This window comes from Fundulus heteroclitus, chromosome 4 (assembly GCF_011125445.2).
Source record: "Fundulus heteroclitus isolate FHET01 chromosome 4, MU-UCD_Fhet_4.1, whole genome shotgun sequence".
NCBI lineage: Eukaryota > Metazoa > Chordata > Actinopteri > Cyprinodontiformes > Fundulidae > Fundulus > Fundulus heteroclitus.
In genome coordinates, this window is record NC_046364.1 from 16,749,495 (window position 1) to 16,762,895 (window position 13,401).

General features: G+C 42.3%; 1 protein-coding gene across 2 annotated transcripts in view; it reads right to left on the minus strand.

Annotated features, from left to right (window-relative positions):
* Positions 1 to 273: 273 nt before the first annotated feature.
* bbs4 (Bardet-Biedl syndrome 4) overlaps positions 274 to 13,401 on the minus strand; it is a 45,548-nt gene continuing 32,420 nt past the window's right edge. The window contains exons 3-16 of one of the 2 annotated variants that reach the window (XM_012850871.3): positions 10,763 to 10,842; positions 8,728 to 8,791; positions 8,377 to 8,488; positions 8,051 to 8,123; positions 7,713 to 7,766; positions 7,494 to 7,621; positions 5,347 to 5,401; positions 5,185 to 5,253; positions 4,812 to 4,964; positions 2,946 to 3,117; positions 2,707 to 2,776; positions 2,430 to 2,574; positions 2,141 to 2,345; positions 274 to 937 (exon numbers count right to left, since the gene is read on the minus strand). In XM_012850871.3, coding sequence (XP_012706325.2) covers positions 783 to 937; positions 2,141 to 2,345; positions 2,430 to 2,574; positions 2,707 to 2,776; positions 2,946 to 3,117; positions 4,812 to 4,964; positions 5,185 to 5,253; positions 5,347 to 5,401; positions 7,494 to 7,621; positions 7,713 to 7,766; positions 8,051 to 8,123; positions 8,377 to 8,488; positions 8,728 to 8,791; positions 10,763 to 10,842 — 1,535 coding nt within the window. In that variant the 3' untranslated portion in view covers positions 274 to 782. Of the gene's footprint in view, positions 938 to 2,140; positions 2,346 to 2,429; positions 2,578 to 2,706; positions 2,777 to 2,945; positions 3,118 to 4,811; positions 4,965 to 5,184; positions 5,254 to 5,346; positions 5,402 to 7,493; positions 7,622 to 7,712; positions 7,767 to 8,050; positions 8,124 to 8,376; positions 8,489 to 8,727; positions 8,792 to 10,762; positions 10,843 to 13,401 lie in introns of both variants that reach the window. The other variant, XM_021309637.2, reaches the window with a different exon arrangement.

The following is a 13,401-nucleotide window of genomic DNA, read 5'->3' on the forward strand; positions in this document are numbered from 1 at the left end:
CGGCGGTAAAACTAGGACAAGTTGGATCAGAAGGATTGGATCGATAACACAAACTTTGAGGCGTTTATAGGAATTAAACTTCAGCAGAGTTGTGAAACAGAGAACTGTTCTCGCCGGTCTTTGTTGGACCTGAGGAGTGATTAAAAGCTTGTAAGAGTAAGACAAATAAAAATACTCATTCATTAAAAATAAATAAACTACTGTTTGTGATGAATAAAACTGTACACGGCACAAACTAGATCTTCCCAAAGAAACACACGAGCTTCTTTAAAGTCGTTTATCTAATATTAAATACTTTATTCTCTATAAACACAACAGTTATCCACACAAAAAAAGCCACTATGGTGGTTTGCAATAAAGTCCTTTAATACAAATGTTGAAAAACATCGCTGTGTGCACACCTTCTTGGCTCGAACTCAGATTGTCACGGCTGTAGTGGACTCTACAGGAATGTAGGGACGTGGAAAACGGATCCTTTCCGCTTAAAGCAAAGCTTCTTTACCAGTATGAACACGCGGCACTTTGCAGAGGCTCCTGCTGCTTTTTGGTTGAACATAAACATTGTTAAGCAGAGAAACCTGTTGGAGGCGGTTTTAACACTACACCAAACAGGTCAGATGAACAAATATGAAAAAATGACCCTGACTTTTTTTTTTGTTTGTTTTACTGTAGAGTAAGTGGATTTGCAGGAAATTAGATCTCTGTGTGCCTAAAAGTCTCACATCTGCCTACAGTAACATTAAAAACCTCTCATGAGAGACATGTGCAGCCACTAAATGACTTCATTCTTCCACCTTAGATTTCCTCTTGGAGGTTCTGGGTTTGGACCCGTCTGGATCTTGAGGTTCTAGGGGGCCTGGAGGGTCAGCCGGGGGGGCGGGGGCATCCTCTACACCGGGCTCTGGCTCAAGAGATGTAGAAGGGCCTTTGGAAACTCCTGAAAAATAGAATAGAGAGTTGATTTCATTCCACTAAATTCTGAGCCTTTATCAATGACGGTAATTCTGTCTGAAGACATGGCCCGATATGTCTGTGCGTCTCTGTCCAGGTTCAGTTCAATACAGTGCATTCCAACACAACCCAGTCATATGGACGTATGCAGATCCAGCTACATATAGTCCAGTTTAATCAAGTCGTCATACAACACTGTTAGATTTGTTTGATTATTTAATGCAAATTGTTAAAAGGTTACCCATCTAAGGAACGGCAGCCGACTCCATGGTTCCACCTGCATACATACTGTATGCAGGTGGAACCAGTAGAAAGGCACCCCTTCCTTTTAAAAAACAGAGGGCTCTAGGAGAACAAGGCCGAGTACAGAGGACCATCTGCCGCAGCCAACTAGTACTTTCTACAGAAAAACGAGGAGATGGCACAGAATTAATGCCATCAATCGCTCCATCCAGGATACATATGCAGCTAAATCCAGGAAGCCTGGGTTAGGATGGGAAAAGCATATGCAAAACGAATGGCATCTGTTCTGTTATTGGCTTTGTCTCGTAAAGAGAATTAGCTAAACATAGAAGAACTGGGCCAGGAGTACTTTCTATATGACTCTAATGTCACAAGAAGCCTAGCAGAAGCATTGGGCCAAAAATACATTTTGATTTTTCTTTCACCGCTAACTTCTCTTGTACTAAAAATAATGTTTCAAAAGAAGGAAGGAGTGATGTGACCCATTTTAACAGCTTTGAAAACTCTAAATTACTTTCATGTGAAGGAAGATGAACAGCAGCAAGCCACACTAGACACAAAAAAAAAAAAAATGAGAGAAGCAAAGCTGCATGAAAACAACCCTGCTGATGGTAGAGGGTAAGAGTTTTTTTTTATAGTTGCTCGTCTTTTCCCTCTGTTACCCACTTATCAAAAAATGCACGAGACAAAGGTCAAGTGTGTGGTTTGGCTGCTGAATGCATTAGCTGAGTGGTATTATAAACCCTGTGGTTAGGAATGCAGCTAAACTACCAGAACACAACAGCAAACCCTCTTTGAACAACATAATAACATCTAGTCGGCTAACAGGTAAAAGAAATGCATTTGTTATGGGTTGGGTGTACTTTTGCAGATTCCACACATTCACTGCATCTTCAGCTGACAGATTAAGAGACGCTCGCTGCAAAGCAACACTGGGAGTGCACACCTGTTGCTAGCTGGAGGTTCTTGTTGTAGCTGGCAGCTGACGACATGGCCTGACCCAGAGCTTGGTTGGTGCCTAGAGGAGCCCCCGGGGTTTTGGCCGCTGCTTCCGAGTGAGGTTTGGATTTGGAGTCCTTGCCTGGCTTAGTCCACACCAGGCTCTCTGTGACCTGCAGAGCGGCCCCCATCTTCTGAGCCATGTCCATCAGCTGTGAGTGAATGAAAGGAAGGGGTTAAGCAGCCATGACACGTATAGCTGCAGCGGGCTCTACAGACAACAGGATCTACGCTACCTCGGGATCAAACTCAAAGTTGCTGCTGCTGTCCCGAAGTTGGTTGACTTTCCTTTCTAATTCCTGATATTGGTCCAGGGCTCTCGCCTTGTCGCCGTGATTGTAAAGGAATATTGCAAAGTTCAGGTTGACCATGGGGTTGGATCTGCTGGGGATTAGTCATCAATGAAGGAAGAGGGAAAAACAAGATTTTTTTTTTACATGTTTGAAACCTTAAACAACATTTTCGTTATTTCATATCATTTATAACATTCTCGGTGTGGAGTTCAAGACTCACTCATCAAGATTTGCGGCTTGTTCATACGCTCTGGTGGCATTCTCCACATCTTCCAAATTAGTCAAAGCAACTGTTAGTTATGGATATAAGAAAAGGGTTAGGGATCAGCACTAGATTGGCTGGACGTGCCTTTTTTAATCAATGGTTCAGAAAATGTATTTTTGAGTAAAAATGTTAAAGGTTTTTGAATATCACGTGGGCAGCTACCCTGGATGATTTCTCTGTCTTTGACACGGTACCTGCCAGCAACATGTAGAGCTCCCCCATTCGCGGGTTGAGATTAATGGCTGCACTGAGGAAATGGAAAGCCGACGCGTACTGCTGCATGGTCAGGTGGACCAGCCCCAGGTTGTACAACATTTTCCAGTCAAAGGGAGACAAGTAGTGAGCACGCTTCAGGCAGCTGATGGCCTGTGGGAACAAGTGGAGCAGGAAGCACTGTAATTGTATCTGGTGCAGAACAATCTAAGAACGAGGGGGCCTTATAATGCTCCAAGGAGGCATGAATCACATCCAGTTGTGTTACAAGCCACTATTACGTTACAGATATGCATTAATGATAAACACGGAGAAAGATGAAGCCACAGTTTAGATCAAATTCTGACACATAATTCCCCCTACACCAGCTTAATTATCTCACAGCCTGAACAACAGCATTTCTTTCTGATAAGGTCAGGAGGGTTCATAATGGATATTTTTCTTCCATTTATTAGTCCAGTCAGGTTAATAAAAGTATACAATTTGCAGCATAAAATATACAAAATTTAAAAAAATGACAAAAGGCAACAGAACACACACATTATTTCAGTTCTGAGGTTTTACATGTCAAGGTAAAAAAAAGAAGGTCTACTCTGAACAAGGTTCTAAGACTTGTGTCCAAAAGCACACAACATATTGCTTTGAATAAAACAAAAACAACTAAAATTGAAAAGCTGTGAATACAAAAGGTCTTTTGTATATATGCTATATACTCCATAGCAGGAGTTTTGGCAGTCTGCTGGTCTGGAGCATAGCAGAGCCTGTTAACGCAATGTCAGCGTGGAAAGACCTCACCAAATGTAAATGTCCATCAATCTGGGAAGGGTTTTATTCCCGTTCCCAACCAATCTGTAGCGCAGCGTCCTAACAGAGAGAACGATTAATAAGAAGCAGAAAACATTTTAGGACAATCAGCAAGTTTAACCCAAGGTCTGACTGTGGCACGGTCAAAGAGGCTCTACAAAATAAACAACTCTACGCTGCACCTGAATGAATCACTTTAGAGGAAGAAATGTCCTTTGGACAGATGAGACCAAAGTAGAGATGTTTGGCCATAATGAATTGTGCTGTGTTTGGAGAAAGCTAAACACCATAACCGAACACCTCATACCAAGTGCTCAACGCGGGGGTGGAAGGGGGATGACTGCGCTGAAATTGTCTATAAACTCTGTACACCAATGTTTTCCTGAGTAAACTGAGATGTCATCATTTCAAAAGCTGAAGCTCAGCCTGAATCACGGCATGTAGCAGAAACAGAGCAGCAAAGCTACAACAGATTGGCTGGAAAGGAAGAGAAACAAAGTGCTGCAATGGTCCAGTCAAAGTAAAGTCTTAACAAATAATAGTTTAAAGTCTGATGTGCTGTACTCTGTAGGTCAACCCTTACATTTCTCACCTGCTTGAGAGCAGATCATTTTAATTAGGTCCTCGTTTGTACACTGCAAAAAGGGAACTAAAACTAAGTGCCATTTTCTTGAAATTAGTATATTTTTCTTTGATTTGAGCAGGTAAATAAGACTATTTGCCAATGGAATAAGATTTTTGCACCTAAAATAAAAACAATTCATCCCCATCATCTTATTTCAAGTGCAGGATGTCTAATTATCTTATTTTAGGGGTAAAAATACTAATTCCATTGGCAAATAGTCTTATTTAGCTGTTCAAATCAAGGAAAAATGTACTAATTTCACTCTTTTAGTTCCCTTTTTGCAGTGTAAAAGCTAAGGATCGAAAGAGGCTGTGCTTTCCTCCCTGTGCCGGGTGTACAACACCTTCACTTGTTCTAACCTGTTTGCTGGACTACAGCAGCTTCCGCCAAGCAAAGCACAAAGGGCAGCGTCACTCACGGCTACGTATTTCTTCTTGCCAAAGAAGCACAGGCCGATGTTGTTCCAGAGAGGGGGGCTCTCCCGCACGGCGCACGCCGCCACTCTGTACTTGTTCATGGCCACATCAAAGTCACCGTGGGTTTGCATCATGCTGCCTGCAGCCAGGATGGCCTGGGAATAAAAACAGTGATTAGCGGATACATTAGAGGCAGATGTGAGCTTTGAAACACATCGCGATGAAAGTCGGACTGGAACATCTGACGGCGATCGACCTTCAGGTACGAACTGAACCGCTGTAAAAAAAATAAAAATACCTCCACGCTGCCTTCAGGTGTTCAGCGGGGAAGCTAAGTTTGAACTGAGGAGCAACGCTGTGCCAGCGCCAGCATACCTTATAATTATTGGGGTCGAAAGTGAGGGCATTCCCAAGGTGCTCGAACGCTTTTTGGTACTTCCCAAGCTAAACGGGAAAAACACAATATCATCATTACTTTTTTTCCCCCCCTTAGCAACAATGAAAATCACAGAGAAGACTGGAAACAATTGTACCCACCTGCAGAAAAAGGAGGCCAAGAGTGGTCAGCAGCTCGGTGTTCTCTGGAGAGAATCTGAACGGAGAACGGGGCAAAAGCTGAATGACAAACGCCACTTCATCCACATCCTGCGTGTAATTACATTTAATGCCTGCCCTCCTTAGAGCAGAGAAGCTGCTGATTATGCCATCAGGCTTTATTTCAGCCTAATTGTAGCGTATTAATTATGACCTGTGTGGCCCAAAGAAAAATGTGGAGAGGAGGCACATCGACTCTAAAATAAGACTCACAGTGGTGGGTCTCATTAAAGGCAGCACAAGTATTAGGGCATTTGATTAATTCATTTGGCCTCAACAGGAGGTAGCCATAATGAGCGCTATTACACACACTGATGTCATGTTCGTATTTACACCAAGGCCTCATGTTAAAAAAAATACAATTCTGCAAACTGGAAATGGGGCAAAATCATAAGGGAGCTCGGGTAAAAATATGGCAAAGATGGAGCTCTTGGCTAGAATATTTGACAACGATCTCCTGCAGGGAGCTCTGAAGGCTGAAAACTCTTTGGAAAAGCCTCGCACAAGTATTTCTATCACTTTGACTTTGATAAGCACAAACTTCATTTTATTTTAAGAGGAAGTACGGTGACACATTAACACAAACTAGGGCATAAGTGGGAAGTGGAAGAAGAGCGGTAAATGGTTTTCCAAAAATCTTACAGATGAAACTCTTCAGAGTGTTGCTACCATGCGTGGTGCACCGACTCTGCCCTCCAGTCTGTGTCGCTGCAACTACAAGTCAGCTACAAGTGTTGTTTTTGCCCATTCTCGTTTGCTAAATAGATCAGGCTAAGTGAGATTGGATGGAACAAGGATTTTCAAGTCTTTCCACAGATTGTCAATGGGACTGTACTTTGACTAGGCCATTGTAGCACATGAATATCCTTGAGCTCAAACCATTCCTTTGCAGTTCTAGCTGTATTTTTCTTGCCTCTCGTCTTTAGCAGCCTGTTACAGGCCGTCTTCTGGGATTGCCCTGTACTCAGCTCTAAGCACCTTCCCATAAACTCTAACCAGTAGCAGTAAAGCATCCCCACAGCATGATGCTGCCACCACCATCTTTAACTGTGGCAACAGTGTGTTCACAATTCTGCTTCACAATATATAGCAAAAGTTTGATTATCGGTATATCACTGCATGTGATATCAATATCTAAAATAGCTGCTAGAACTGCATTAAATATTGCCTAATTATCTCAACACAGTACATCCAAGGTCTCTATGATAAATATGGGGATGCTTGTTTAAAGCAGCAGAAAATGGTTGGGGAGTGCATTAGCATTTTCAGTTAAACTTGTTTAATGATAAAAAAAAAGTAATGCTTTTCACATAAAAATAATGCTTTTTTTCCCCTTTTTCCCCAGTAGCTGGATAGACACAAACATTAAATTACACACACGGATGGACTCGCTTTACTAAGAAGGGGATACACCCAAAGGCAGCTGGTTACAGCAGATATTATTTGCATAAAAACTTTAATAAACCCAATGTCATTTCCCCTCCCAACCAGAGGTTTGTGGTACTTTGGTTCTAACCTGATAACGTGTAGAAAGGTTCAAGCCATATGAATACTTTTGTTCGGTGCTGGGAAAGACACCAAAACAGTATTATAACAAGTGGCGACTGTGGATAAATTATTTCTGGGGAGGAGGTGCACTACTGAACAGAGATGGCCCCTCAACAAACTCTACTTGACCATAAATTCATCCATGGTCATTTGCCTGCTGCTGGACTTTTTTAATCAGCTTCTTCTCCTCCAGTGAAATCCTCATGAAATTATTATTTAGTAACTAAGTGACCGTATCGTCTTTCACTCCATTCTCTCCTGTCTTGCTGTAGTCTGACTCCTCCGTTGTCGTCATGTGTGACTGACATTTGCGCCTGCCCAGGCTGTCATGGCATGACTTTGATTGACAGGTATGATGAGTTAATCTAAATGGATGAAGAATGATACTAAAAGTCATTTTAGCCAGCTGCTGACACGCAGCCACAGATTCTAACAGTACCGTAATTTATTATTTTAATTTGAATTATTTAATTATTATTTTATTATTTAATTATAGTCTGCCCAGCGGTTGTTAAAGGTGTGAACGTCTCAGCCTCACTTACTCCACTCCTCTCTTGTACACCTCAATGGCCTTGTCCGATTCTCCAGCCAGCAGATGAACCTTTCCGAGCATCAGGAAGGTCTTGTCATGTTTATGTATCTGGAGAGCGGTGTTTAGATGTTCCTCAGCCTGACGGAAACACAGCTTCAAAATTAATCGACCTATACCTCCAACGCGGCAACAAGCACAATTTGTAGTTCGTAATGTTGGGAATACTCACATGTTTGAAATCTTTGATGAAGTAATAACACACGCCCAGGTTATGAATGATCTCCTAGGGTGAGAGGGCATTGGGTGTCAGACTTTACACACAGTGTCGCGCTGAGTTTCAGATCCAAAATATTCTGCCGTTTCTATGCGACCAGTTTGTCTCAACCTTCAGAATAGTTGCTCTTTAAGAAAGTGTTGGTGAGAAAAACAAAGTTCAGAACTTCAGGCTCTGTGCTTCAGCGTCAAACAGGACAGGAAGCACCACCTAACACGTAGCTTTCAAATTTCCTGGGAAAGCAGAAACTCTGTAGTGAGACGTGTGTGTGTGTGTGTGTGTGTGTTATTTACCCAGTCTTTCTCGTTAAGTTTCGCAGCTTCGTGGTAGAATTCGATAGCTGCTTTGTGCTTTCCAAGAAGAAATCTAGGAAAATAATTTAAAAAAAGAACCCATATGAGAAATTAACCAGAGACATAATTTAATATTGAGCAGTTTCTGTTAAACAAAGACCAGCTTCCACGTGTGGACGAATAGTCCGATAACATCTGTAAATTCACTGTTCTTCGCCGGCCTGCAGGTTTACAATAATTACCACCAAGTTCTCCTATGTTGGTGTTGTTAGTTAGTGAGGGAGGCCTCGTGCGCTCCTCCGGGGGGTTCAGTGCAGCAGACTTACAGTGATCGGCCCACTTGCTTGAGGTTGTCAGAGCTGTTGGGATTAAGGATGGCACAGCTCTGAAACAGCTCCAGGGACTCCTGGATCTTCCCCTCAAGACGTAAGATTAGTGCTGGATAACAACAGAGACATGGCAAAAAAGACAGGATCTTCATGTATGCTGAGAAAAAAAAAGTGAAAGAAAATAAATAAATAAATCAAATCTCCTCCAAAGAGCAGATTAGGGGAAACTAGACCACATACCGCGGGGCTCAGGAGTCGACTGTAGGAGAGCTTTCTCATTCAATGCACCTTTTAATTAACGTCACATATGTTAAATGTGTGAAAGGAAGGACTGCAGCGACGGCTCACCTTGAACATATATGGCATATTCACACATCCCACTCGTTTCCTGCAGCTGCTCTTTAATGATCACCTACAAAAATTGAGAAAGAGCGACAGGTGAATGTTTAATGAATATTAAGAGAATTATAATTGAATATAACTAAAACTTTAATGAGATGTCATTTAAAAAGCGAGTTGAGAGTTGCATTCCAAAAGTCGTCGTAGGTTTGACACCGTCCGGCTTGCTACTACTTTCAGAGATAACAGAGATGAAGAAAATAGAGTATCCTCCAGTGCGGTAGGATTATTCCACAGTACAAACAACCAGACTTAGGTGCTGCACCAACTAATGTCCAAAGTAGCTTCTTTTGCCTTGTTTCAATTCTTGCGTTTAGTGGAAATATTCAAAACCTGTCATAACAAACCGTAACTCCTCCTAAAACAAGCAGCCAGCATTTAGATTAGCATTAGTAGCGCTTCTTCACTATACTTACGTATTTAGGTCAATCTGTGGATCAACAATGGAGGGATGGTTGAATTGCTTCTACTGTTTTTTTTTTTTTATGTTTCCAACCTTGTCTTGACTCTACGATCTGGGTCAGTCGTGGTTATCTACAGCAGAAGACTGCATACAGGAGGATGGATTGGACTATATTACATATTGCATTTGAAACAGCCTTTGCTATATTGTACACACTGATGTTAAGACAACAGAATTTTAGACGTATATTGTGCAGCTCTAAGCACGATCCCAACCAGCATGAAGAATTTGGTCACACTAAAGCAACTTATTTGCAGTGGGACAAATGAAAGGGCTCTGTTGACAGTTCAACGGGAAAACAAACATGCTTCTCTATTTTTTATAGCTTCTCTTCGTTGACATCCCTTTAAACTAGACTAAAATATAAAGGCTTCTAGTTGCAGGCGCTTTTCCGCTTTTTTTGCAGACGCTTTCCTTAACTATCCCTTTAGTTCTGCGGCTGTATGCTTTGGTTGTTGGGGAACATATTGGTCACTTTTCTCTCAGTCTCCTACATTTGCTCTTTTATACCCTCTATCCTAACTGCATTGCCTTGAAATAAAAAGGTGCTGGGTTTGACTCCTAGCCAGAGGTCTTCTCCGTGGAGCTTGCATGTTCTCCTTGAGCATGCATGAGTTCTCTCCAGGTACTCTGGCATCCACCCACGGACGTGTTTCCTTCATGTGTTCTCGCCCCCCAGTTGGTTGAGGCAGACCGATGCTCACCCTGAACCCGCTTCTGCTGTGGGTTTGTTCCTAATACAAGAATCTGACTTTACTCAATGATTTACTTGGGACTAAATGAACCAAACGGAAAGAACTGGGACTAAACGACACTATGGCCACTGGATTGTTTTAGCCTTGATATTGATTTAGTCAGGAAACAAAACTGAACAGAATATATTTCTTTGCCAAAGACACAGGATGTGTCTTTAAAGAGTTATATATATATATATATATATATATATATATATATATATATATATATATATATATATATATAGATATATATATATATATATATATGTATATATATATATATATATATATATATATATATATATATATATATATATATATATATATATCCCCACTGAGAAGATTTTTATAGACTTAAAACAACCTCAATATCCTAAGAGTCTTTCTTTACGTTGCAAGTCCTTTTCAGTCAGAATAATAAAACTTCACAGCATGAAACCAGATAAAAACTCCTGGGTGGATCTGAAGTTTCTGCACATCAAAAGACTGCGCTAAAGGAACGCACCCGGTTATCGCCTCGTACGAGACTGATCTTCATGGTGAGAGTAAGAAGGCGTATTCCAGTAGCACATCTTACAACGACGGGCATCCGTTCGCAGAACATGTATCAGATTCATGGTGGAATACAGCAAATACGACAGAGAATGTGTAGAGTGGAAACCTGAAGTGTATTTACCTTGCACTCAACCCAATCAGGCTTACCTTCACTGCTCGGACCCGATCAGACAGTGGACACACCGTGGTCAATGAGAGAATACGGCAGAGGGAAATGAAAATAATTTACCTTGCAGGTCTCATAGTCTTTGCGCAGATAGTGCTGGTGGATCAGCCAGTTTCTTCTCTCCACAATGGGAAGCTCTGGAGCTGGGTGGGCAAACATAACAAGAGAAGAGGGAAAAAAAACTGTTATTGAAAAGAAACTGGGGATGTTTTCGTCTCGTTACGTCTTCCTGCTCAGGTGACGTCTCATTTGGTTTAAGAGATGAAAGATTAACTTTGCATGCTTCCTCTATTTTGCAGTCATTAAAAGGTGTGTGATCTGACAGTGAGCCCAGATGTTCCACTGCAACCTCAACCTGGATTTAAGTCAACTCACCTGACGCACTGGAAACGTTTGCTTGGTATCTCGGTTCCATTTAAGGACAGGGGGCTCAGACTGGAAACGGTTACGTCTGTGTGTGCATGTGTGTGTGGACTCTCCTTATTTTTTTAACCTTTCGACAAGCGAACAAATAGTCTGGAAAGAGCAATACCTCTGCCGTCTCACGCTCGTCTTTGATGCGACAGTTAACATAGACGTTAAGACTTCAACCAACCCCGGGCCAAACTTTAATCAATTCACCAGCCAGGCTGCAAATGTCACCTTGCAAGCAAGTTTTGCCTAACAAACACTTGCTCCCCCCCCTCCCTCCTCCTTCTCCTCCTCCATCTTGCTTTTTAACATCTTGGCAGGTTGAGATATTCTTCTTGTTGCCAGGGCAACACTGTCTCTCGGAAGCCAGGTGCTTGTGACAGAACGGAGAGGGTGCCGAGATTGAATAAAAGTGGGAGGCTGAGGGAATGAGCAGCACAATGTAGGGCTTTAGAAAAGGGTTAGGTAACCTCAAGAACTAAAGCACAAAGCTCCAAGTTCTCTTCCCGGCAGAGAGCAGCATTTCATTTCACAAGGAAGGAAAATGTAATTCCAGCTGAAGCAGGTTTGATTCCCGTAATCCCGTTATCATGCACCTCCTACCTTTCCCTCCGGGGCTAAAAATAGGATTCGATACATTGTAAAATAAAGTGCTAGCTTTGAGTCTGTCAGCGCCATAGTAGGGAGGGAGGGGCGTTATTAAAGAACAGAGCGGGAAACAATAGAGTGTGAATCACGCCTTTGTGTTTTTTTTATTTTATCTGCCAGCGCTTGAAGCAGAACTCTGATGATCTGCTGAAACAACTGGAGCCCATTCCAAGTGCTTCACAGAAAATCCCCTCCGCCGGTGAGTGTATATATATATATATATAAAAAAAAGGCCGGGTTTCACACGTTCACCTCATTGAGATTCGGAGCGGTCCCATTTGTTGAGACGCGACAAATGGGACCTCTCCTGCTGAGAGAGCAATGATGCTCTCGTCGCGTCCCTGCGACGCTCCTGTGTCGGAATTCGAAACAACAAGGCAGATTTTGGAGAAGAGAGACCGAGAATATCTGTGACACACAACTACAAGAAGGGCCCAGCATGTGGTGGCCCATATATAGCTGTGTGAGGGGGGGGGAAAAGAACTTTATCCCAAACATAAAGGAATTATGCCATTGTTGGATTTGATCTGGCTAATGCTAAGACAGCTTTGCCTAGCTTGTGTTTCCGCCATGTGTTAAAGGGGGATAAGAGCAGAGAAGAGGCGTGCTGAGATCAAAGGACACATGAGGAGATTATAGTGAAAAAACAAAAACAACTTGATAATTATTTGGAAAGTTTAGCCCAGAAAACAACAGAAATCCCCTCATCGCGTTGAGTCACTCCATCTAATCTTAGCCGCTGAAACACTGAAAGCTCCTGCAACAGAAAAAGTCCTGTTTGCACCTTCTGGGCTTTAACCAGGAAAGATGCTGAGCTGCACTGCACATAACCTAATAATAGACCATAATACTCTTGTTGTGCGCTGCATAATTAACTTTGTGCCAGCATTAAATTATTAGGGTTCCAAGCCCGCAGCGCAGGCGAACGGCTATGCCGTTCGTCTGCTCTGTGAGCAGAGAACCCTATTGTTTTTCTAGTGTTTTTAAATTATTAGGGTTCCAAGCCCGCAGCGCAGGCGAACGGCTATGCCGTTCGTCTGCTCTGTGAGCAGAGAACCCTATTGTTTTTCTAGTGTTTTTAAATTATTTTTTATTATTAGGGTTCCAAGCCCGCAGCGCAGGCGAACGGCTATGCCGTTCGTCTGCTCTGTGAGCAGAGAACCCTATTGTTTTTCTAGTGTTTTAAAATTATTTATTATTATTAGGGTTCCAAGCCCGCAGCGCAGGCGAACGGCTATGCCGTTCGTCTGCTCTGTGAGCAGAGAACCCTATTGTTTTTCTAGTGTTTTTAAATTATTTATTATTAGGGTTCCAAGCCCGCAGCGCAGGCGAACGGCTATGCCGTTCGTCTGCTCTGTGAGCAGAGAACCCTATTGTTTTTCTAGTGTTTTTAAATTATTTATTATTATTAGGGTTCCAAGCCCGCAGCGCAGGCGAACGGCTATGCCGTTCGTCTGCTCTGTGAGCAGAGAACCCTATTGTTTTTCTAGTGTTTTTAAATTATTTATTATTATTAGGGTTCCAAGCCCGCAGCGCAGGCGAACGGCTATGCCGTTCGTCTGCTCTGTGAGCAGAGAACCCTATTGTTTTTCTCGTGTTTTTAAATTATTTATTATTATTATTATTACGGCTAAAACGCGTTG